The 25,254-nt window shown below is 31.6% G+C and overlaps 2 protein-coding genes and 1 long non-coding RNA gene across 5 annotated transcripts in view; 1 reads left to right on the top strand and 2 right to left on the bottom strand.

Moving 5' to 3' along the window:
- Positions 1-1,143, top strand: part of LOC145335438 (uncharacterized) — a 43,659-nt gene extending 42,516 nt beyond the window's left edge. Inside the window, exon 25 of one of the 2 annotated variants that reach the window (XR_013885223.1) lies at positions 628-1,143. The gene's annotated coding sequence lies outside the window, so the exon portion shown is untranslated. Of the gene's footprint in view, positions 1-576 lie in introns of both variants that reach the window. The other variant, XR_013885222.1, reaches the window with a different exon arrangement.
- LOC145335452 (uncharacterized) lies at positions 580-25,030 on the bottom strand. The gene is made up of 23 exons (XM_080181203.1): positions 24,979-25,030; positions 22,126-22,198; positions 21,895-21,953; positions 21,414-21,508; positions 20,324-20,467; positions 18,611-18,718; positions 12,660-12,719; positions 12,279-12,356; positions 11,593-11,670; positions 10,190-10,287; positions 9,320-9,389; positions 8,706-8,771; positions 8,118-8,203; positions 7,829-7,880; positions 7,465-7,550; positions 7,123-7,211; positions 6,330-6,408; positions 4,377-4,464; positions 3,848-3,987; positions 3,393-3,516; positions 2,907-2,988; positions 2,353-2,445; positions 580-2,021 (listed from the first exon to the last, which is right to left on the bottom strand). The coding sequence occupies exons 1-23, from the start codon at positions 25,022-25,024 to the stop codon at positions 1,891-1,893; spliced, it is 2,025 nt and encodes a 674-aa protein (XP_080037329.1). The 5' UTR covers positions 25,025-25,030; the 3' UTR covers positions 580-1,890.
- On the bottom strand, positions 14,450-15,741 carry LOC145335471 (uncharacterized). 2 transcript variants are annotated; one of them, XR_013885230.1, is made up of 3 exons: positions 15,312-15,723; positions 14,922-14,971; positions 14,450-14,618 (listed from the first exon to the last, which is right to left on the bottom strand). It is a non-coding gene; the product is annotated as an uncharacterized LOC145335471 (long non-coding RNA). The 2 variants fall into 2 exon arrangements; XR_013885231.1 differs by having other exon boundaries at positions 14,922-15,741.
- Positions 25,031-25,254: the final 224 nt, after the last annotated feature.

The raw sequence follows: 25,254 nt of genomic DNA, 5'->3' as shown, positions 1-25,254 counted from the left end.
ACAATGTTATAAGTCGTTGGAATATATTGCTTTATATAGTTAGAGAATGTTTCCTTGTACTGCTGGAACTAGGAATCTTTCAATATTCCTGGAATACTAGAAATGTTCCTTTCCAGAAACATTTCACTGGGAACTGCGGTAGATCTCTAATCAAATATCGTCCTAGTGGCAAGTTTTAGAATGCCAATAAATATCCACATAGCACAACCCGAGGGTAGTTATTACAGATATTTTACCTGAAGGAAAAAAATATGCCTCTTTTTTTCTCATCTTTTAAGTGAAGAAATTAATACGAAATTTAATTGGAGATTTATTTTCCTGGTGGTATAATTCTTACATATTGCCATAAGTGACAAAGCCTTAATATATTTAAATCTTCGCTACTATTTAACGCAAATGCTCTTGTAAAAAAAATCAAATTTATTTATATCAAAACTTTATACAAATTAATTAATAAATCTATTAAAAAGATTAGTTATAAAAACTTTTACTCAATTATGGTAAATAATAAGAATTATATTTACTATATAAGATTATTTTTTCTTTTTATCTCTGAATTGTAAACTCTGCATTTAGAAGAAGAAAAACGCTTTTATTCATTATATTTATTAACAAATTCTTTAACAGATAAGAAATTTTTATATGAAAATTCCATAAAGAACTCAAGTTTTTAATCATAAATGTATTGTATATTTAGTAAGAACGTGAATCAAGGCGAAACTACGAAAATTCCTTTTTTTTTATAATTTAAAAGGCTAAAAAGCTGTCCTAACCGCCTACATTATTTGATGACGGCTGTTATATTATTCATACCAACTTGCCAGCCGTCCAGTTTATCTGCCAGCAGACCATAATGTTGCTTTAAAGGGAATTCCTTCGTATTTTCGACTTTTTAAACAACAAAAAATACCCAATGGCATGTATAAAACTTATTTTATATTTAACTTAACGCTGCAGCTATACAAATCGCATTTAAGTCATTTTAATGTATTTTATAACAATTTTTTGATTAGAACATATATAATTTTTTCATGTTAATGTTTTTTCTTATATACATATTTGTACTTTTATAATGTTATTTTACATTTCTATAGTTATTGTAGTTAGATGTTATTTTTTAAATACAAAATCTTTCAATTTGTACATCGTTTAAATCCTTACATAGTAAACAGGATATCTGTCTGATTGTACCTTTACAGGGTAGCTCCTTATAGGTCCTGGGAAGGTTTATAACTATTTTGTGGGAGTGTACTCATACCCTCCCAAAGAGGAATTGCAAAAATATATCAAGTTGCTGATATGTGGCGCCTGTGACGTAGAAACATGAATAACAAAAACAGCTGATCTTAACATAGATAAGTTATTTCTCAATTTAGATATTTAAAAAAAAAAACATTTTAATTGCCAACAGAGGCCTTAATAGGCGTATCCGCATTAGTTTTCCATTAGTTATTTATACATTTAGGTAATCATATTCGTCTTGTCAAAAAAAGGTTTCAATTAGCCCCGGGTAATCAAAAAGTGATGTTAGCGAGAATTTTAAATACTAAATATAAAATTTTATTGAAATATCTTATAACACAGCAATAGCGGGAAAATTCTATGGGGAATGTTTTAATTGGTGATTTCCTTCAAAGTAGTTGGTCGATCACATACGCTGCATCCTAATTTTGTAATTGCTAGCTCGTCACTTAAAGGGAAAACCCCCTTTAACTGATTCTTGACATAATATTTTGTTTCCTTGAGTGCTATAATGTATTTTTATATTCATATTGCAATGAATTGGCTTCAGACAGCTTGGCCAGCCAACAAACAAAAAAGATATGAAAACAACTAATTTTAAAGAACTGGAAGAAGATAATTTTATACTCAATTGCCCTTTTTCTAAAATCAGAATCTTTCAACATGCTCTTGATCAAGAGCGTCACCATCTTGATGTTGTACATGATCCACTGGTAAATTATCATCGTCTCCCTGTTCCTCATCTTCATGGTGTTGTTCTTCATAGTGCAGACCAAGTTCTATCAAGGGTATATTTACTTGAAGGTTCAGATATCCTTTATGGAATGACTAGAGGGGGGGGGGGTCAATCCTCCTTTCCATTTTACGCAAAAATTAAAAAATTGAGGGGAAAGTATTTTTTTTTTTGGAGTAAACCTTACCTGGACCTACAGGAAGCTTCACTGTAAATAAGAACCATATTGGTTAAGTAGGTAACGAGATTCATTACTTGATAAGACGCTTTTGACATAATTCTGTAATATTTAAATTACTGTAAGTGTCAAAGATCCCAACCAATAACCTCTCCAAACATTGTATAGACGCGTTACACAAGACATCTAGTAAATATACCCTGTGTGTGTCCATAAAGATCTTCCAGCTGATCCTGAGTCAGATACGAGTACAAAACTACTTGGTCAGAATAACATACACCGATTCCATCACCTTAATTTTAAAAATTAATTTATTATTACTTGGATGTTGCACCAGATTATATGTACTCTGATAATGATTCTCCACCACCTTCCATCCACTTTACCCTATCCATTCTGAACTGACCAATAAATAAGGTCCATATTAGCAAGCTATAAAGACGATAAACTTTCATCTTTCATAATATCCACGTATATCCATTAATATACTTTACTTGTTGTACAGAATATAGTTGGATGAACGAACTGACCAATAAATGAGTGTCATGTTAGCAAACTAAATTGACGACAATTTTTCTTCTGTCATAATATCAACGTATATCCCATAACCATTAATATACTTTACATGTTGTGCAGAATCTAGTTTGATGAACGAACTGGCCCATTAATGAGTGTCATGTAAGCAAACTAAATTGACAATTTTTCTTCTTTCATAATATCCACGTATATCCCATAACCATTAATATACTTTACCTGTTGTACAGAATCTAGTTGGATTATGTGGAATATCATCTGATCGTATCAGCTTCGAGGTCTCATAACTCATCTCATACACCTACAATTTTAGATATTGTTGAATAATAGATAATTATTCAGGTATTACAGACAGTTTTCGACACATATTAAAATAAAAAATTATAAGAATAAAACAATTTTTGTTAGTCCAGAGGGGCGAAAGGCCCGGGCTAACAAAAGTGATTATTTTATTTCGATACTTGTGGAAAATTGTATGTAATATGATGCTATACATAATTATTCAGTATGGCTGAGAACCGGTTCTAATCCATCGGATATTTATCGGTTTTGAAACCATACTGGAAAATATATGATGATAGGCTAAAAACAAATTTTAAAATATTTAATATATCATAATTAATGCTTTGCTACTTAACATTAATTTTGTTTTTGATAATTCGATGTCTATTTTACAGTACCTACCAAGCTCCAAAAATGTTTTACCTCAATCGAATTTTCCAGAAGGATAAATAACTTATCCTTGGGTCCCCAGGTGAGGTCACATATCTTTACAGAACTTGTTATTATATCCATTACTTTCATAGATACTGTAGACATCAGATAAACTCTTAATAAAAAGTTTTTTTAAATTTGTTAGTCGCTAATGATGACGTTACACACAATTGTCTTATCGATTTCAAACTTTGCATGATATTTCTTCCAACAGCTATGTTAGATTTAGAAAGCGTAGCAACTCTATAACCGCTTTTAAAACATGCGGGTTTTTAACTTTTTTGGCAAATAAATTTTATATGGTAAAATTATTTTATTCATTTGATTTTTATAATAATGATTCCTAGAACAACATGGTACAATATTATAAGCGAGGCATCTCTACAATTTAATCCTAAAATACTTCTTTTTTTAAACCCCTAGAATTTGTATTTTGTACAACATACTTTTGATTTGCAGCATCGAGAGTTGCTATTCTCCTGCCAGAGGTGCTGATATCAAACTTGACAGGGAAGCTGATGACGCTAGGCAGCCCGCTGCCCTTGCTGCCAATCACGCGTAGGAATGCGCCCTCGTTCGACCACACCTTAAAACATGATAATTTGAAATGAAATATTTTATTTTCCAGTATGGCTTCGAAACCACTTAATATCTGGTAGATTAGAACCGATTCTGAGCCTTACTGAAAAATCATACATAGCATCAAATTATAGACAGTTTTCCACGAATAATTAAATAATGATAATAAAATGAATATTAGTTTCTTAGTCCCGTGGGCCCGAAGGGTTTTAATCTTAAGATTTTCATTATACTATCAGCGGAAAGCTGTCTACAAAAAACCTTACTACTTTTATATGATAGTATAACAAGCTATAACCTAATTTGTATGTCTGTTTCTTTGACTTTTGTGGTTTAGTATATCTGTGTTTCGCTTTTTATGAAAGTTGTCATTCTTGTTTGCATTGAAAAGTGTACCTGAACTTTTCTTTGTCCATTGTTTAGAATAAGAATTCTGTCTTTATAATCAACTCTCAGACTAACAGGGACCGTCAACTTATATCCCCTAAAAATGTTATTATTATTTGATTCTTTATTTGTCTTAATTATTTACATAAAAATTTTACATTTAAATTATAAGAGTTATTATAACAATATAAAGTTAAACTAATCCAAAATTTTCCTAATTAATATGTGTCAATTTGATGTAAAGTAGAAGTAAAAACGAAAAAAGTGCCATTTAAATTAAGACAAGACTAATTCAACATAATCTTTTATTTAATGTAGTCAATCTATTTTGCTGTTGTTACCTTTCCACCCTTTAAGTAACAGTTGCATATAATATGTTATTTTTCTTATGATTAGGTTTTGCTAAGAAGGACACTAAAACTTTTTAATAATGTTCATTACTTTTTAAAAATTTGTTAGTTTTAAATGTTTTTTTAGAGATGAAATGCTGCTTAAAGAAAAGAAACTGAAAAGATCATGATTTTTGGTATTGGATGCCAAGTGCAGAAAAGCCAAAGATCTCATGACCGATAAATTGATGTATAACCGAAATGGTGATAAACAAAATTACCCCTTCTGCAGATTTTAATTAGTGAAACGTTTGGACACTCAACTTAATGAACCAACCAAATAAAAGTCCTTAAAGTTGTTAATCCAACAAATAAGAAAGAGTTATTACAAAACTTTGGGGACTAGTGTTATAGACAGCCCAATGTCCCCTCCCTCCTTGGGAAAACAGCCGCCTTACTTCTGAATGTGAATATAAATTACAAAAGTATTTTTTTAGCATAGCTGAAATGAAAATAACATGATTTTAATTTGGTCAGTTTAATATGATACTATCAGACAGTATATGTATTTTATATATGTATATTAGGGTGGGTCGATTTTGGACATTTGTTTTCTGAGGCCAAAGCGGGGATCTGCAAATGATTTGTATGAGTTTAATACACCTCTGGATGATTTAAAATTTATCCTAAGTCTTAAAACCGCTGACGACCAGACATTCAATTGTATAGCTATTTGTAAATGGGAGTAAAAAATTTATTGAATCAGAACTATGGCTTCATGGTGCTCCCAGGAAAGGCATTGAGGAGAAGAATCAGGAACTTTTGACCGTTACAAAAAATCTCGTTCCTAGCCTGAGAAAATCTAAAAAACCTCTATAAATTGTACAATTCTTAATAAACCTTTTAAAAATGTGTTTTTTAGTGATTTCTAAGGCTAGAAACGAGATATTTTTAAACGGACAAAAGTTCCTGATTCAGCTCCTCAAGGCCTTTCTATGGAGCACCATGAAGCTATAGTTCTGATTCAAAAAAAAATTTAATGTCGTCTTTGCATATTAATAAGTAATCAAATATATTTTTTAGTGGTCGCCTTCTAAAACTCAATTTTTTAAAATTCTTTTTTGATCAGAAATGTTTTAAAGTTTAATTTTATCTGTTGCATATCCCCTCTTTGTCTAATTCCGATATGAACCCGCCCTAATGTATATTTTAATTTCCTAACCATTTTTATTCAAGCATCTCTATTCTAAACATAATATATTTAATTATAAACAGTTTGACTTTATCAAAGGAGTTGATAGAAAACTAATCTGTCTACATGTGGAAATCACATAAGTATTGTTTTGCAACTGTAAGTAAAGCTTCCCTATGAAAATACACCTATTTAGGCAAGGGAATGATGTTAATCTTACAAAATTGATTATTTTCAAAGATACCAGGAATAAGGTATAACCAACAAGCAAAATAAATCTAAAATAATAATTGGGGGGCAAATGGAAATTGATTTTACTATGTGTTGACCCTTAACGACTGCTGAAAAACATGTATAGGTTTCGTGATTTTTTCCGAATTAATTTTGTTGTTAGTATAAGCTGCAAAGATACAATGATTGCATATTCTATAATAAAAATACCTTGATTCGTTCTTTCCAAATTGATTGATAACTTTATATTCCGTCCCGGATATAACCCATACACAATTCTGTCTCTCATCTAAATAACAGGAACAGTTATTTATCCCATCATATTATAAACAGCTTTCCGCGGACATAAAAATATGAACAATTATATGATTAAAATCAGTTTTGTTAGCCCCGAGATACTGTAGGCACGTGCTTACAAAATTGGGTTTAATATTATAATTCTTCATTTTTATATTTGTAGAAAACTTGATATATTACGATACGATACATGATTTTTAAGTGTGGCTGAGAACCGATTCTAATCCACTTAATGTTAATCGGTTTCGATGCCATACTGAAAAGATTGTTTTAAAATCTATACTCTGTACTAGATATAACCAACACACATTTCTGTCGCTCATCTAAATAACAATAAAGATTGTTTCCAAATTGTTTTAGAATTTTGAACACTTTTATTTCATGCCATATAATTAACACTAGCGGATGCTCTACATTCAAAAGAGCAGAGAAAGCCAGAAAATACCTTTAAACCCTCATAAGTCTTATATCTAAAAATGAACTATGCTATAACAATCCGGGGACCAATATGAAGCTTCCTTTTAATAGAGATGCCAATCGGTTTAATAGTTATCGAAATCGTAAGCTACAGACAAAAAAAATCTTACTACTTTATATTATAGGATGAGTTATTAAATATTTTTGTAGACAAAATGACAATAATGAATTAGTCCAATAAATATAGAAAATTTTATTGATACAGAAAAGCTTCGTGAATATATTTTACCTGAGATGTAAACCTGTTTTGTTGCGTGGCTGAAATCAATGGCAGATGGATATCTGTAAATATCATTTATCTTTGCAACTAACTCTCCTAATAATGACAACTTTTAATCAAAAATATCATCTAAAACAGTTTTTTTTTCAATTCAAATCTTTAAAATAACATTAAATTTTTAAGTCACCTCTATGTTTATTAATTTTAGTTTGTCACTTTGAATTATTAAGCTACGTCATACAATACAAATGACCCATGATAGGCCAATATACATTGTAGTTGACCAATGTTCTTTGAGCTTCCCTTTTTTTAAAAATCTTGTCATCCTTAATTATTATTAAAGTTGTTCCTGTATGTTGGAAAACAGCAATTTCTCCAGAACCTGTAGATCCAATCCATATCTCTTTGTTCCAAGGACAGAAACCAACAGCTTTTGGCTAAAAATAACCAAGATTTATGCATGTAGGGGGGCACATTTGGATTCTATATAATTATAAAGTTTTGTCACATATGCATAGACTTCAGTTTCTAAACTTTTAAACCAATTATTTTGATCTACAGAAGGGGTAACTTTGTTTATCATAATTGGGGTGTGAAAATCGCCAATTGTCTTTTTCACTAAGATCAATTAAGAAACGAATAATAAAAAGTCTGATATTACTCAACTGCTATTAAAATGAAAAATTTATTTAATTTCTACAAAAAAATTTCTTACTTGTAGACAACCTTCCCAACTAAGAACTCCAGTTTTCGCAAAGTTCAACAATCTAAAAATATAATTATAGTTTTTTTTTATTGCATTTTATAAAACTATCATCATAGTTCTTTATATCTTTTTAACACAGTAAACCCAATGAAAATTTTTTGTCAATTTAAGTTTCTATTTTAAATGTAATTTATTGTTTAACTCATTCATCGATTCGTTATTTAGCCCGATGCGTGTTTCACTTTATAAGAGAATATAAAAATCTGGTGTAAGATCCAGGTAGTAATATATGCATTACCTGAATGCCGAGTCCGAAAGTTTGTTCTGATTTGTGGCATTAATTTGGATACTGAGGCCTGTCCTGTCCAAACTCATTTCTTCCTGCGGTTTACAGCTTTATAATCACAAAATTAATGGGATGAGAAACTTCCAAGAGGGAGGAAGGGTGGGGGTGGGTAAGGATAGCATCATCTCCCGACATCCACAAAAAATTGGAGTTGCCCTAGATATATGTCCAAAACTTTTCTTTTATTTCGCAATCCCATCAATATTCTATTCTTGTATTTTATTAGAGGTGTGGGATTATAACCCGCTCCAAACTCATGAAAACCCCTCACAAAATGTTGGTTTTCAAAGATTTATGGATTCGACACTGGTAAACATAAATCATCTTTACCTAGCTAGATTCAAAAGACAAAAATCTGAATTTTCAATGCTTTTTTCCAAGGTAAATAATAAATTGTTTACTATCTTTATTATTTAGTATTAATTCCTGAGAAATCACTTTCATATTTAATTTGATATAAATTCTTAAAATTAGTCTTTCACATGAACATTGAACATATAAAAATTTGTCGCAGTGATAAAAAAAAAGCTGTAATTCCTGTAGAAATTTATCAAGATTTGATTTCAGCTTATCAACACTAATTTCCAAGGTCTTCAATTCTTCCACCTTAAAAGAAATAATAGTAAAAAACTCAAAAATTATTTGATCCACGCATTAAACTTTAAACTAAATCCTATAATACTTCCTGGGCTATCCTAGAGCTAGAGTTTTCCTAGCCTTAGATATAAATGATTATGTAAGACTTAGGAAACCCTAACTCATAGTCTAACCTAAGACTTCTATAGGATTTGAGAATTTAAGATTCAAATTAATTCAAATTTGTTATTACTTTAAAATAAACTTTTATTTTTTAGTTCCTCTTTCTTTATCTTTCATTATATTCTCTATTGTTATGCATGGCCTAATGTTTACCTTATGATTTGAAGCAGCTTTGCTACCCATTTTAGTCAGTTGATTGGTTTTTGGGAACTTAATCCTATTTTTTTTTTTGGGGGGGGGGGATATTTTTGGGATACCTTTCCCTAAAATGGTTAAAAAACACCCCAGGACCTATAAGAAGCTTCACTGTAAAGGATAATCATATCGGATCAGTTGTTAGCGAGACCCTTCGCTACAGAAAAAAAACCTTTACTACTTTGTAAAAATAGGATTACCTTTTCATCAGTAAAACTTTTATGTTTATGTTTCAGTTTTTCTGACAATTCGTTGATTTCTCCCTCAAAGCTGAAATTTGTAATCATATTAAAAATATGTAATAACAAAACAATATTATTCTAATAATAAATGTATAAGTTTATATGTATAACCTATACAACTACCTGGCCAAAGTAGTGGTGGAGACCTTTTTCGGCGGCTAGCAAATTGCTTTCTGCTCTTTTTTAGCGACTTGGCTGTGTTTATATTTCCGACGCTATTGGCTATATTGAAAGACCCAATTAAAGTCGGCCCAGGGTCCCCACGTAGTGGATAGAGTTACATATTGCTTGTAGCCTTGAACTGCCTCTATTATTTTAATTTGATATTTTAATGAATGTATATAATTCTAAACGTATGGTCATATTAGTTACGTTTAGGAAAATGAAAAATTAAAGGATAAAGTCCAGTTTTGTTGCCCTCAAGGTCCGTACACCCAGACCATCAAAGAAGACATTAATACTTTGATTTTTTTTCATTCTGCGTGGAAAATTGTCTATATTACGATGCAATATATTTGTATTTTAACAGTTGACATAGGAAATGGTTTTAATCCAGCGGAAATTTACCAGAATCGGAACAATCATGGAGGGAGGGGAAAATGGGCTATTTATTACACCAAAGTTTACAACGCTATATTATCTTTTGCCTAACAACTTTGGGGACTTTCATTAGATTTTTATAGGTTGGTTCATTAAGTTTAGTGCCGCAACGTTTCAACCATTAATTATAATCCACACAAGAAGTGTCGTCATTGTGGATGCACATTAATTTATCGGCAATTGTCTTATCCCTGTATATCCCTGCAGATACTGCAAAAAAAAATCTACCTTGCAACTTGATTTTTCTTTTGATTGAGAATATCACAAATTTGCTCCTCTAGTTTGTTTCTTTTCAGCTGAATTTCTGCTATTCTGTCTGCTACAATCTGTAATTTGCATATAATTTTTTGTAGCGAAGCTACTCTATAGATCACTTTTTCGGTCTGTCGGTCCCTCAGTCTGTAACGCTACAAGGGAAAATGTGATTTTTATGATCACTGAAGTTCATCTGCCCTGTCTGTTTGTCCATCTATATATTTTGTGCTTTTCTGTCTAGGAATGTTGTTATTTTTAAAAGCTTTTCTATAATTAGGGTAGGTCCGTCCGTACGTCCGTCCGTAACGGATAGCCTTTTTTGTTAATTTAGGCATGCTAGAATTGTCCTATCGATTTCAAATTTTGCATGGTGATTCCTTTAATAGTTAGATACGATTTAAAAAGCGTAGCAATTCTATAATCATCACCAAAGTGTCCGTACGTCCATTTTAAACATATTGATTTTTTTTATTTTTTTAACAACACATTTTTATGTGATTTAATCATCCGATTGATATGATATATTGGTATATTGATTCCTGGGATAACAAAGTATAATGTAATAAGCGAAGCAACTCTATAATCAAGTCCTAAAAATGTAAGTATGTCCATAAACATTATCCTGAATCAAGCAGTTTTTCAACAAATTTACTTACAATTTTGCTTTGACTTTTATATATTTATATTATGATTTTATTCAGTTCTGACACTATGCAAGTGTTAATGTCCATTTGTCCTACCGTTTCAGTGCTTCGCTTTTATGGATGTTGTCATCCTTGTTGTCTTATAATTGTATGAAACTTCCTGAATTTGTTTCTAAGGTCAGAAATTAATAGTTTACTACCATAGAGAAAAAAATAAAAGAGAGGAATCGAAGCAACTAGAAGACGAAAATAGGCAGTGGGCCTAGAGGCCTACTAAGCGCTGTTGCCGCGCTAAAATTTATTGCTATTCCACTACTTTTCAAATGGGAGGATTAAAAATTATTAAAAAAAATATTTTTTTACTTTTTACTATTTCCATATTTAGGGCAAGAATATTAGATTAGATATTTTCGTTTTAATGTTTTAATTAAAAATTACATAAAATTTTATTTTTATTTAAAAAAATTTGTTCATGAAAGATGAATCCTTCTATTTTTAAAAAGGGGGAAATTTTTTTCATAATGAACATTCAGCTGATTCTGACCGCCCACGGCTGTTTGCTAAATATCGCTTTTCTTTTTATTCACATTATTTTTTATGATTGACTTACAAAAAGCCCTGGGCGGCTTTTGATTTTCGTCTGCTTCTAAATTTAGGGATGGGGAAGTAGTATTTTACCATGAAAAAGGGGTGAGTATTCATCCTCTTATCCTTTTTTCTTATGTTTACTACCTTGTCAGCTTGAGAAGAAATATTGTCAAGAATATCTTTAAATCCTCTTCCTGTCTTGGTCAGGGTATCGGATATATCCTAAAAACATATAACAATGCATATAGGATGTACGTGAATATATTGACAGGGTAAAATTCTGATTGCTAATAGGGATTTCATTTATTAGTCAGGAGGGTAGGGGATGAGGTAAAGGTGGTGGATAGGGAATATCGTTATCTTAGCCAGCTGCGAGCAAGCATTACTTTGAGTACATAAAAATCTAGTTCAACATAATATGATATAAGTAAAAATATATCGATTCATAAAACAGACAATGAATCATCCTTTGTCAAAATTGTTGCGGCAATTAAATGATGTGTTGTGTTATTTTTAGTAGAAACCAGAAATAAATATTCGTAATTTTTATATTTGCAAATCTTGAATTATTTTAACCTATAACCAGTTTTACACTAAGAATCGTAAGCAGCGCACGGTTTGTTGCGGCTGCGACGATAGTATATAGCTCTTACTACGCCTTTGAGTTGCTGGGGCCAAGGCTGCGGCTAAGGTTGTTTAGTTAGGCTGAGGGTGGCTCAGGCTTTTTGGGTCGCTTATGTGAACCGTGCTGCTGAATGATACTGAAACTGCCGAGACTTCAAATTATTCCTTTTTGTGTGTTTCAGCAAACCAAATTTCTGAAAACTAACCTCAAGATTATCAAGAAGACCTTTCTTTTCTTGTTTTATATTTGCCAGGTGAGTTGGGCCACATTTGCCACACCATACCTGCATCAAATTCAATAATTATCATGCTAGACTAATCTAAAACATAAGAATAAATGGATATTATTTACAAAGTGAAACTTTTCATTAAAACAATTTTTAAAAAAATTAAAACACGTGAAACAATATATTCAATTAAAGACTAATTACAATTCTGTAAAGAAAAGAATATTTGTATCACTTTTGTATTTCATTTAGGTTTCAATTTTAAAGCCACAGGTACTTGTCATGTATTGTTATGAAACTTAAAAAGTAAAAATTATTTTGCAATTTGTTAAAATTCTGTAGTTTAAATAGGTAAACTACCTTCTCACAATGTAGGCAGAGTTGACTATCTTCATGGCTTTCCAAACAAGAGTTACAAATCTGTATAATATTAATTTGGTATATAATTTAACACATTTCTAGCGAAAATTATAAAAATTGATTTATCATTTTAATCTGTTGGTATAAATAAAAATGATTTTATTGATTTCCTTGTCAGATTCCAATAAATTGTTGGGGAAAAAAGTTCCAAGGCAACTTTAGCTTCTTTTCTTTTTTTTCGAAAAAAAAATTTCAAGGCTTTGTTTTTTTCTCCTAATTTCGGCTACTTTTTTGGGTTCCACGACAAACGTAGGAGTCCCAAACGTAGGAGTGGACAAACGTAGAAGTCCGAAACGTCGGAGTGGGACAAACGTCGGAGTGGACGAACACAGGATTTTTGGGACAAACGTCGGAGTGGACAAACGCAGGAGTCCCAATTTTGTTTTTCAATTTTGAATTTTTTTTCAATTTTGATTTTTTTTAATTTTAAATTTTTTTTTAATTTTGAATTTTTTTTCAATTTTGAATTATTTTTCAATTTTGAATTTTTTTCTATTTTGAATTTTTTTTATTGTATTTAATGAGATAATGTTGCTATTATCATATTCAAAATAAATACAATAATAACCTTTAAAATATTTAAACACTAGTCTCTTATTGGACATAAAATGACATCCAATAAGAAACAGGAATAAAAATATGTGAAAGAAAATTATTTTTTTTCAAAATTAATTCTAGGCATATTGGAATAATAAATATAGGGGAAAGAAAATTATTTTTTTTCAAATTTATTTCTCTTCATACTGGAATAAATATTATTTTTTTTAAATTTTACTATCAACCAATAAGATATAGGCATGTTATCATAAAAATTTAGAAAACAATAATTTTTATTCCAACATTATCAAAATTAAAGGAGTTGACAAAGAAATAATAATTTTTTCCAAACTTTTACTACCTCATGCCTATTTCTTATTGGTCAACATCAGAATTTAAAAAGAATAAAAATTTTCCAACATTTTCATAATTATAAAGTCTCACGTATTGAAAAAGGAATTTTTAAAAAAAATAATTTTTATTCCAAAATTTACTACATCATGCCTATTTCTTATTGGTTGACACCAGGATTTAAAAAAAATAATATTTTTTCCAACATTTTCATAATTATACAATTTCATATTTTAAAGAAAGGAATTGATAAAAAAAATTTTATTCCAAACTTTTACTACATCATGCCTATTTCTTATTGGTTGACACCAGGATTTAAAAAAAAATAATATTTTTTCCAACATTTTCATAATTATACAATTTCATATTTTAAAGAAAGGAATTGATAAAAAAACTTTTATTCCAAACTTTTACTACATCATACCTATTTCTTATTGGTTGACACCAGGATTTAGAAAAAAATAATATTTTTTCCAACATTACACAATTAGGAAATTTCTTATTTTGAAAAAGGAATTTATACAAAAGAAATAATTTCTATTCCTAACTTTTTCTATATTATGCCTATTTCTTATTGGTTGATTCTAGGATTAAAAGAACATACTATTCCAACATTAAAAAAAAGATGCAGCTAAATTATTTTGGGGTATATTTTTTGTTACAGACAAAGCCCAAGCTTTTTCTGAGGGGGGAGACCCCCCTCAACCCCCCTCGACCCCCCCCCCCTGACGCTCACAGAATCTTTTAAAACATTACACTTAAAACTAACAAAAGTTTAAACATTCAGGAAAACTCGAGTTATAGAGTAGGTTTGCCAAACAAAAATTTTATAAATACACAAATAAATCAAATTAACATTTATTTTAGGGTAAACATTTAACAAAATAGATATAAAATAACCAGTTGATTTCTTCATGTGTAATTTTGCAAGCAGACACCAAAATCGTTGCCACATCTCCAAGTGACTTTTACATAATCAATAACAGGCAGAATGGAAGGAAGCTAATTCTCCTAAAATATAACAATTATTTTGATAGGTTGGCAATAAAATCTATTTGTCTTTCTATTAAAGCATTAATCTTTGCAATTTTAAAATCACAAGTTTAATATTTATAGGACAATTATAACATGTCTAAGTTTGTTAATATTGATGTACTTACCAACAGAAAGTCCGTCTGGCAGACACACGGACAGACAGACTTACGGACACAGATTTACAAACAGACAGATGTAGATAAACAGTTGTGAAGTGACATACAGACGAATGAACAAACGGGCATTAATTATAGAGAAGCTAGATTTAACAAAACTTACCATGCAAACTCTCGCAGCAAAACATGGTAGATTCAAGTTTTCTGACAAGCCTAAAATATTTTATATAATTATATTTCTTATAAAAATATTGATAATAATAGCTGCGCCCCCAAGCTTCCATGTACAAAGAATGGACAGAAAAAAATGGCCTAAAACCATCCCAGGACCTATGTAAAGCTAAACTGAAAAAAAACCATTCGGACCAGTAATTTCTGAGATCATAAGTATCAGACAAAAAACATTAATACTTTATGTAATAGTTCAAGACATTAATAAAGCTTCCCTGAAAATTACAATTTAATCGAACAAGCATTTTTTTTAGATAATTAGCTTCAGGCAAAAAAAACAATGTACTTTATATAATAAAATAACACTGAACAAAATACCTACGTTTTATCTGACATAACCTCCGCCTAAATTAATGTTCAAATGATTACTAAGTTAGAAAATATTGTCGTACATTAAATTAAAGAACTTTATAGGTCAGCTGAATCTTAGTTTCCGATTTTGTATGTGTCACCGTCATCTTATCTAAATATTTACTACCAGTTTAAAAAGCTTCAAACTTCTAAAAAAAATCAAAATTTAGTTTTCACAACTATTTTTACGTTTTATTAAATGGAGTTCCAATTAAAAAAAGGGAGGACTTATACTATGGGTAGGGGGGGGGGGGCGTTGGGGATTAATAGAAAAACTATTATACCCCCCCCCCCTTTCCTTTCAGCTTTTCCCTTTGACTGGATTAGCTGATAATAGCTTTTGCAATAGTTAGGTTATCTGTCGTACAACTTTGGAAATCAGGAAACAAACGGGTAATCAATTTTTAGTTGATCATTTTATTTTCAGAAAAAAGGGGTAAATATAAAGATTTCAAATAATTAGATAAAATGAAAAATTAAGTTATTTTTATAAAACAGAAAAATTTCATTGTTACAAAAAGGAAGGTATAAAAAATATATTTTTGAAGAAAATATTTATCTTTTGAAGAGAGAGAGGGGAAGAGATAGAAATAGCATATGAGTGAGAGAGAGAGAAAAAAAGAATTAGAGGTGGGTTCTATAGTCGGAACTGTGATCACAGTTCTATCACATTGCTGTTCTATCACGGTATCTCACATTGCGGTACCTCGGGCGGCCATTTTTGTGTGTCGGTGCGTTCTATAAACATTACTGTGAGAGATAATACGGTAATATGGTACAGTGATAGAACTGCAATACTGCAGCTGTCATCAACAACAAAATCAACAGCAAAACTACAATAAATTGGATGTTAAGCAAATGTCGTCTTTGAATTTTGGTCAATTCAGCCTATTTTTTTAAAGTACAGAAAATGTAAAGGGAGAGGGGGAAAGAAAATGCCCCTCCCCCCCCCCCGGAAAAAAATTTTTTTACTCACTTATAGATTACTTAATTTTTTTTCAATTAAATATTTTTTTCTACAAAATTAAAAAAAAAATTTAATTTCCATTACCTATCAAAAATTTTATATTGAAAATATTTATTTTTATAATAATTATTCAAATTTTTTTACTTAAAATTTTTCATCCCCTGCATAGAGATCTGTTGGGAATGCCCCGTTTTTTTCATCATAAACCATGCTTTCAATGCATGATTTATTGTTTTATTTACATAATTTTCATCTGCAAAAGCAGGAATTTTGACAGCTTTTGATAGCTTGTACTGTGAGATGCTGTTCATCTCCCTGATCCATCCGTGAAATCTACAGCAATGTGAGATGACGTCATAACAGCGATATGTTACAGCGATTGCGTATACCGTGAGATGACTTCTGAACGTCTAGCGTCAGATTTTTGTTGTTGATACCGTATTTGCAGCTGTCGATACCGTAACAGTTTTGTTTATAGAACCCACCTTAGATGAAGTGGGGGGGGGGGGGTAAATATATAAGTGAAAGAAGAGAGAATGAGACGGGGTATGGGGAGGGAGGGGAAAAGGAAACAGACAGAAAGAGAGAGAGGAGAGGGAAAGAAAGGCACAGAGAACCAATGAACGTACAGTATAGATAGATAGATAGATAGATGTATTTCAACATAAGCATACAAAATGATAATAATATTTCTTACACATATTTACAAAATTTTATGCATAGTTTGGTACTTTCATAACCTGGGTTGGCCGTTGCAAAAGCTGAAAGTACCGATTTAAGACAAACATATTCAAATGATTTTTTATGTTTCTAGCTACATAGAAATTTTAATCAGATAATTAAATTGGATATATACATATAACATATAAATAGGTTTAAATAGTATAAATAAATAGTAAGGTATTAATGATGCTATTTACACTATGATACAATGGGGTTAGAGAAATTAAAATTTTTATAGGAAATTAAGGCAAATTTTAATTATTTTTACAGACAAAAAATTTTTGCTTATTACAATTAAAACTCTTATATTTATCTAAAGCTTTCTTTTTGATGAGATTTTTAGTGGAATTTTTAGTTTCAGCACACCTTATAGCAGTGTCTAGGTTGTTCCATATTTTAACAAAGCAAACATTAGGAAAAGTTTCTAGAGCTTTATGTTTAGGTAAAGGTACTTTTAATTTCATTACTCTGTTGGATAAATTACCCTTGTAATATGTATTATTTCAGTTTTGAGTTTTTAAGACAGAGTTTTAAATCCAACAAACCCAAGTATCGTATTTTAATAATATTGTTAATACAATAAAGGTCATTTAAAATCATTTCATCAATATTAAGGTCAAGTGACAAAAATTTTAATTTCCACCTACTTCGCCCCCACAGGGGGGGCAACAGTAGACGGACAATTCAAATTTTTGATCACATGACCAAATTGTTGAAATAATTTTAAAATCCTTTATCGCATTCACAATATTATGAAAATATGATAAATAACTATTCTTAAATTTTTTAACTTTTTTATACAACCCCCCTCCCCCTCCCTCGGTCCCCTTATTTTTCTTAGTTAGGTTAGGTTAGGTTATAGGCCAGGGGGCCGAGCGCTGCGGCTAGGCAGGCTAGGGGGCCGAGAGCTGCGGCCATAGTAATTATTTTGTAGACAGGGGTAAACATTTTTTTCAAAATTGTCATATTTTTAAAAAAGCGGACACTCCTGCATTTTACTTAAGCAATGTCCACTCCGGCGTTTGTCCACTCCGACGTTTGTCCCACTCCTACGTTTGTCCACTCCGACGTTTGGGACTCCTGCGTTTGTCCACTCCGACGTTTGGGACTCCTACGTTTGGGGTAGGACCCTTTTTTGCCATGCTACAGCCCGATCAAATACGTATATCTAGCGACTACAATCCTAGAGACCTATAGAAGCACTAAAAAAATAAAAATAATTTGGAGGGGTTATCTTTCTAGTGGTGATTTTTCTTAGGATGGTTGTGTTACACTCCCCCAATTTAGTTATAAACCTCCCAAAGACTTATGAGATGTTGCATTGTAAAGGAGAATCAAATTGGTTCAGCGGTTAGCGATTTCCTTTGGTACAGACACACACATCAAAACAAACAGACATCATGTTACTTTTAAATACGGATTAGCAGCCACATTAGATTTTTTGGTTAACTTGCATTCAAACAAACCTTTTACCCAACATTTCTATAATTTAGCCAAGCTGCCTTTTTTTCTTGAACCACAGCAGGGTAGCACTAAAAGTCATCAAGCACTAAAAGTGCTAGCTGATCATCATATTATACCTGGCTTATTTTGTCTCTTGTAGCTTGTCTGGACAGTGGAGGTGGGATATCTGATTTGACTGGTTTATAATCTGGTATTGTTGATAACTTGGAATCAACTGTGTACTCCTAAAAGATAAAATACCTTTAAAAAAAATAATTTGTTGCAATTATTTTGAATATACAGAGTGTCACAATAATTAAATTGTGCTTTTCAGTTTTGAGTTCAAACTGAAAGAATGCTAAAAATAATTGTAGGTCCTTATCCTCTGTCAATAAATACATCAAATTTATTTTAGGTTAATAAAATATCACGAAATATCCGCTTTTAGGAAAAAGAGAAAAATACGTACCCTCCCTCCTTAATGTTTTTGAAATATTTACCTGTCTACATGTAGAACAGTCTAGAATCATAGCTGTGTTGACATATTTACCTGTCTACATGTAGGACAGTCTAGAATCATAGCTGGGTTGATATATTTACCTGTCTACATGTAGGACAGTCTAGAATCATAGCTAAGTTGATGAATTTACGTGTCTACATATGGGAGAGTCTAGAATCATAGCTGAGTTGATATATTTACCTGTATACATATAGGAGAGTCTAGAATCATAGCTGGGTTGATATATTTACCTGTATACATATAGGAGAGTTTAGAATCATAGCTGAGTTGATATATTTACCTGTATACATATAGGAGAGTCTAGAATCATACCTGGGTTGATATATTTACCTGTCTACATGTAGGATAGTCTAGAACCATAGCTGGGTTGATATATTTACCTGTCTACATGTAGGATAGTCTAGAATCAAAGCTGGGTTGATAAATTTACCTGTCTACATGTAGAACAGTCTAGAATCATAGCTAGGTTGATATATTTACCTGTCTACATGTAGGACAGTCTAGAATCATAGCTAGGTTGATATATTTACCTGTATACATGTAGGATAGTATAGAATCATACCTAGGTTGATATATTTACCTGTCTACATGTAGGACAGTCTAGAATCATAGCTGGGTTAATATATTTACCTGTATACATGTAGAACAGTCTAGAAACATAGCTGAGTTAATATATTTACCTGTCTACATGTAGGATAGTCTAGAATCATAGCTGGGTTAATATATTTACCTGTGTACATGTAGGATAGTCTAGAATCATAGCTGGGTTGAAGTATTTACCTGTCTACATGTAGGATAGTCTAGAATCATACCTGGGTTGATATATTTACCTGCCTACATGTAGGACAGTCTTGAATCATAGCTGGGCTGATATATTTACCTGTATACATTTAGAACAGTCTAGAAACATAGCTGGGTTAATATATTTACCTGTCTACATGTAGGATAGTCTAGAATCATAGCTGGGTTAATATATATACCTGTCTACATGTAGGATAGTCTAGAATCACAGCTGGGTTGATGTATTTACCTGTCTACATGTAGGATAGTTTAGAATCATAGCTAGGTTGATATATTTACCTGTCTACATGTAGGATAGTCTAGAATCAAAGCTGGGTTGATGTATTTACCTGTCTACATGTAGGATAGTCTAGAATCATAGCTGGGTGGATGTATTTACCTGTCTACATGTAGGATAGTCTAGAATCATAGCTAGGTTGATATATTTACCTGTATACATGTAGGATAGTCTAGAATCATAGCTGGGTTGATATATTTACCTGTCTACATGTAGGATAGTCTAGAATCATACCTGGGTTGATATATTTACCTGTCTACATGTAGGACAGTCTAGAATCATGGCTGGGTTGATGTATGTAAGTAGACAGTTGTAACAGAACACATGAGAACATGGCAGAAGCTTTGGATCCAGGAAATCTTTGAAACACACTTCACAAACTTTTGGAACAACTCTCTAAATTAATAATGATGAAAATATTTCTAATAAAATTGTAAAATCTGATGATTTACTTTTCTTACCCTGGGTTTACACTTATGAATTATTATGATGTTCTGTAAAAAATTATACTTTATCACTTTTAAAAGTAGTCACTACTGACATGTTACTGATATATCTTATTTGTGTTGACTCCATGGCATTTAATCAAAGTGTTTATGACTGAAACACTATCGACATGTTTAAGAGGTCATTATTGATATGTCGACCATATGGCATTATTATCATAGCTGAAATATTTTTAATGTTGATGTAGTACCATTCAAACTTGTATAGCAATTAATAATGATTTTTAATTTTAATCCAAATTAAAGATTCAATTTTGTAAATATATTTGATATTTGATTACAGAATTTATTTAAGATAAAGTCGGCCTTTTATTGACAATTAAGTAAATTAAAGTTGAGCAAACAAATAGTAATACGTCCTACTTTAATAATCCTTAAATTTCATTTTATTTTTGAAGATAAACTTGAACGGAATAGGTTAGTTTGAAAATGTATCAGGGAGTGAGTTTATAACCAAGTTGGTTGACTTTTCAATCAGTAATTGTAATCTACAGATAGTTTTGTTTATCATCATCATTTTCATTTGATTTCTTGATTTCCTGAGAGATTTCTTAAAATTAAATTTGATTAAAAGTAAATTCATTCCAGAGATCTAAAGGGATAAGTAAATTGCCGATAAATAGATGTACATTCTCAACGATAATGCACAAAATTACGCATTCTGTAGAATACATTTAGTGGTTGAAACGTCTGAACCCTCAACTTAAAGAACCAACCAATCAAAATTAATTGAAAGTCATCAAAGTTGTTAGGCCAACGAATAAGAAAACGTTATTAGAAACCTTTAGGGACTAGTGTAATAAGTAGCCCATTGTCCTCTCCCTCCCTGATCTAACCTTTGTAGACATTTTCCTGCGGGGAGCCTGGCCCCCCTGGCCACTCTCCTTGAATGAATCTGACCTACGGGCTGCTGCCTGCATCTCCTCCAACACTACAAATAAACATATGATAATGAATCTATAACTAATATTGATGTGTAACCCAGACAACTACCTGGATCCAGTGTTGGGGATCTTTTTCGTCTGATAACAAATTGCTTTCTGCTCTTTTGTATCGACTTGGCTGTGTTAAAATTCTTAACACTATTGGCTGATATGCAAAGACCCAATTGAAAGTCGGCCAGGGTCCACGGGGTGAGGACATATGTACATTTATTAAACCCCTTCTCCCTCTCTATTGTTTTACTCTAATCATTTGTTGGCTGATTTTTCTAATAGCGGCCCTATTAAGCCATAACAATCCGCATACCCTAGAATTACACAAACATAAGGAAAGACACAAACAGTTACAGAGTAGTTTCGCTACTAAAATCTATACCTTTAGCATCAGGAAATCTCATTTGCTGGCTGATTTTTCTAGTTGCTGTCTTTTTAGAACTTAATAAATAAGTCATATAAGTCAAAATCTAATAGTATTTTGACAGATTTATAGGATTTAAAATGTTAAAAAAGATTATGTAGACTAAATAAATAAATATAAAAGTGTTGTCATCTTTCTTGGATGGGTATTTACATTGATCCCACCCTCCCCCCCCCCTCCCCCACTTACCTTTGGGTTGCAGAAGTATTTTTACTTGAATCTGAGGACACAAGTTCCACTCCATCCTCTGTTGTTTCCAAAACTAAGCACAATAATAAACTTGCATAATATCCTTAATTTGGTATAAACTTTACTTTGAAAACCTAAATCTTTTTTCCAGTATGGCTTAGAAACCGATTAATATTCACTGAATTAGAACCTGTTCTCAGCCATACTGAAAAATCCTGTATAGCACAGTATTACAAACAATTTTCTATGATTGTCAATATAAAAGTCATACAATTAATACCTCGTCCTTCGGCCCCTTGGTGCTAACAAAACTGGTTTAATACCCACGGAAAGCTGTCTCTAATACGTTGCGATAAATAACTATTATCTACTTGGAAGCTTTATTAAGTGTCTCAAAAAAATCAGCCATGTGACGTCATAAAAATGAGGGATTATCCATCTCTTTTTTAGGTGCTTTCTTTCCCATTTCTCCTCTCTATATCTCATTTTTATGACGTCACATGGCTGATTTTTTGAGACACTTTGTAAAGCTTCATCTACTAGTAATATGAACCTATCTTTGACACAATAAAAACTGTCCCGAATTTGTATTAATTTTGAGGAACACGACTCCAGTGATGTCATATTTTTCTTTCCTGAAAAAGGGAAGGGGGGAAGAAAATCTCTTTAAAAGAGATGGGGAAAACCCCCTTTTCTCCCATCTCTTTTTTCTTCCCCCCTTCCCTTTTTTTTCTTTCCCCCTTCCCTTTTTCGGGAAAGAAAAATATGACGTAACTGGAGTCGTATTCCTCAAAATTAATACAAATTCGGGACAGTTTTTATTGTGTCCCTATCTTTGCTTATCAAATTAAAATATTATTTAACTGACAGTCTTTTCTGAATTGAACCACAGTATAAAAGCTTAATGTTGTTATAATTAATGTATGTACATTGCCGGTAATAAATTATAAAATTTAGAAATTAAATTATTTATGATTTAAACTTTTTATGATTTCTAGATAATTTGGGAAAATAAAAAATTGTTGTTTAGCAGGTAAATGGCAGTCTAATAATAGCATCCAAAGGCTTTAATATATAACTAGAACTCAATTTAGTATTATTTAAATCTTAAACTTAAAACCTTACTACTTTATATAATAGAATTTATAATTATTTCAAAAAACACAGTAATAGTGTCTGACTGATTATGACGTAACAAAAAAAATTAGCCAATGAGAGGCCACTATAAATTTTACCATTGTTCAATAACGGCCTCTCATTGGCTATTTTTTTTTGTTACGTCATAATCAGTCAGACACTATTACTGTGTTCTATTTCAAATTATAATAAATATCCTTATACTAAAGTAACAGGATGTTTGTCTGTGTCTCTGTGTGTCTGTGTATATGTGTGTTTGTTTGTCTGTGCCGAAGGATCTCGCTAACCGCTGAACCGATCGGGTTCTCCTTAACAGGGTAGATTTTCATAGGTCCTGGAAAGGTTTATAACTATTTTGGGGGAGGGTACCACCACCCTCCCAAGAGAAATCACAATAAAATCGAAAAAAATGAAATATTCCTGCCGCATAGTGTTGCTAGCGTATGAATGTCTCTACGTAGCGTAGTGGCGCTGCGTAGAGCATGAATTTAACAGCTGATTGGCCATAGACAAATTATTTCTCAAATTAGATATTTAAAATAAAAAAAAATTAAATGCCACTAGAGGCCTCTAGGGACGTAGCCGCTAGTAAAAAATATTGTAATTATACAGTACGGTTGCACCCTAGCCTCTGGGGGAGGGTGGGGTAGGTCAGAAAAATATCCTAAACAACCTCAAGACATTCGCAAAGCTCAACTGAAATGTGCAACCCATTCGGATCAGCCATTTCGGTGATCTTAAGCTAAAGACAAAAAACATTACTACTTGATATTATTGGATAAACAATATAATATTGAAAGTGACAAAAACGCATTTACTTATTGTCAAAAACACAGCAACCACATATTTTTGTTAGTTGTATAAATGGCATCACCCATAATAAACTAAAGGTGGGTTCTATAGTCGGAACTGTGATCACAGTTCTATCACATTGCTGTTCTATCACGGTATCTCACATTGCGGTACCTCGGGCGGCCATTTTTGTGTGTCGGTGCGTTCTATAAACATTACTGTGAGAGATAATACGGTAATATGGTACAGTGATAGAACTGCAATACTGCAGCTGTCATCAACAACAAAATCAACAGCAAAACTACAATAAATGGGATGTTAAGCAAATGTCGTCTTTGAATTTTGTTCAATTCAGCCTATTTTTTTAAAGTACAGAAAATGTGAAGGGAGAGGGGGAAAGAAAATGCCCCTCCCCCCCCGGAAAAAATTTTTTTACTCACTTATAGATTACCTAATTTTTTTTCAATTAAAATTTTTTTCTACAAAATTTAAAAAAAAATTTTAATTTCCATTACCTATCAAAAATTTTATATTGAAAATATTTATTTTTATAATAATTATTCAAATTTTTTTACTTAAAATTTTTCATCCCCTGCATAGAGATCTGTTGGGAATGCCCCGTTTTTTTCATCATAAACCATGCTTTCAATGCATGATTTATTGTTTTATTTACATAATTTTCGTCTGCAAAAGCAGGAATTCTGACAGCTTTTGATAGCTTGTACTGTGAGATGCTGTTCATCTCCCTGATCCATCTGTGAAATCTACAGCAATGTCTGATGACGTCATAACAGCGATATGTTACAGCGATTGCGTATACCGTGAGATGACTTCTGAACGTCTAGCGTCAGATTTTTTTGTTGACACCGTATTTGCAGCTGTCGATACCGTAACAGTTTTGTTTATAGAACCCACCTTAAATACCTGGTGTGTTTTGCCGGCTAATTTTTCTGCTAAATTTCCGCAACATTTTTATCTTTTAATTTTAATATATTAATTCTTATTTTTGCAAAACAAACAAATATTGAGAAAGTGACTTTATTTCCTGCTATGCCTCAGGGCTCGGCAGACGTACACGTAAGTCGCAACTAACATATTGTTAATTTAGGAACAGTGCAGGGTTAGATGTTTTAAAAACTTTTAATAGCAAAGCTACTTTATAATTTGACTCGCGGCTGCGCCCCTAGAATCTAGGGTTAC

Source organism: Acartia tonsa, chromosome 2 (genome assembly GCF_053477335.1).
Source record: "Acartia tonsa isolate MP-2025a chromosome 2, ASM5347733v1, whole genome shotgun sequence".
NCBI lineage: Eukaryota > Metazoa > Arthropoda > Copepoda > Calanoida > Acartiidae > Acartia > Acartia tonsa.
Note: the sequence above shows the minus strand (reverse complement) of the source record. Positions and strands in the feature narration are given on the sequence as shown.

Excerpts from the sequence above, each read along its gene's own strand:
- LOC145335452 (XM_080181203.1), bottom strand. The coding sequence starts at position 25,024 with ATGTTGCGGAAATTTAGCAGAAAAATTAGCCGGCAAAACACACCAG. Across the intron at positions 7,881-8,117 it reads CTTTCGGACTCGGCATTCAG|ATTGTTGAACTTTGCGAAAA; the intron begins GTAATGCATATA and ends TTATATTTTTAG. Across the intron at positions 2,446-2,906 it reads AACTAGATTCTGTACAACAG|GTGATGGAATCGGTGTATGT; the intron begins GTAAAGTATATT and ends TTTAAAATTAAG.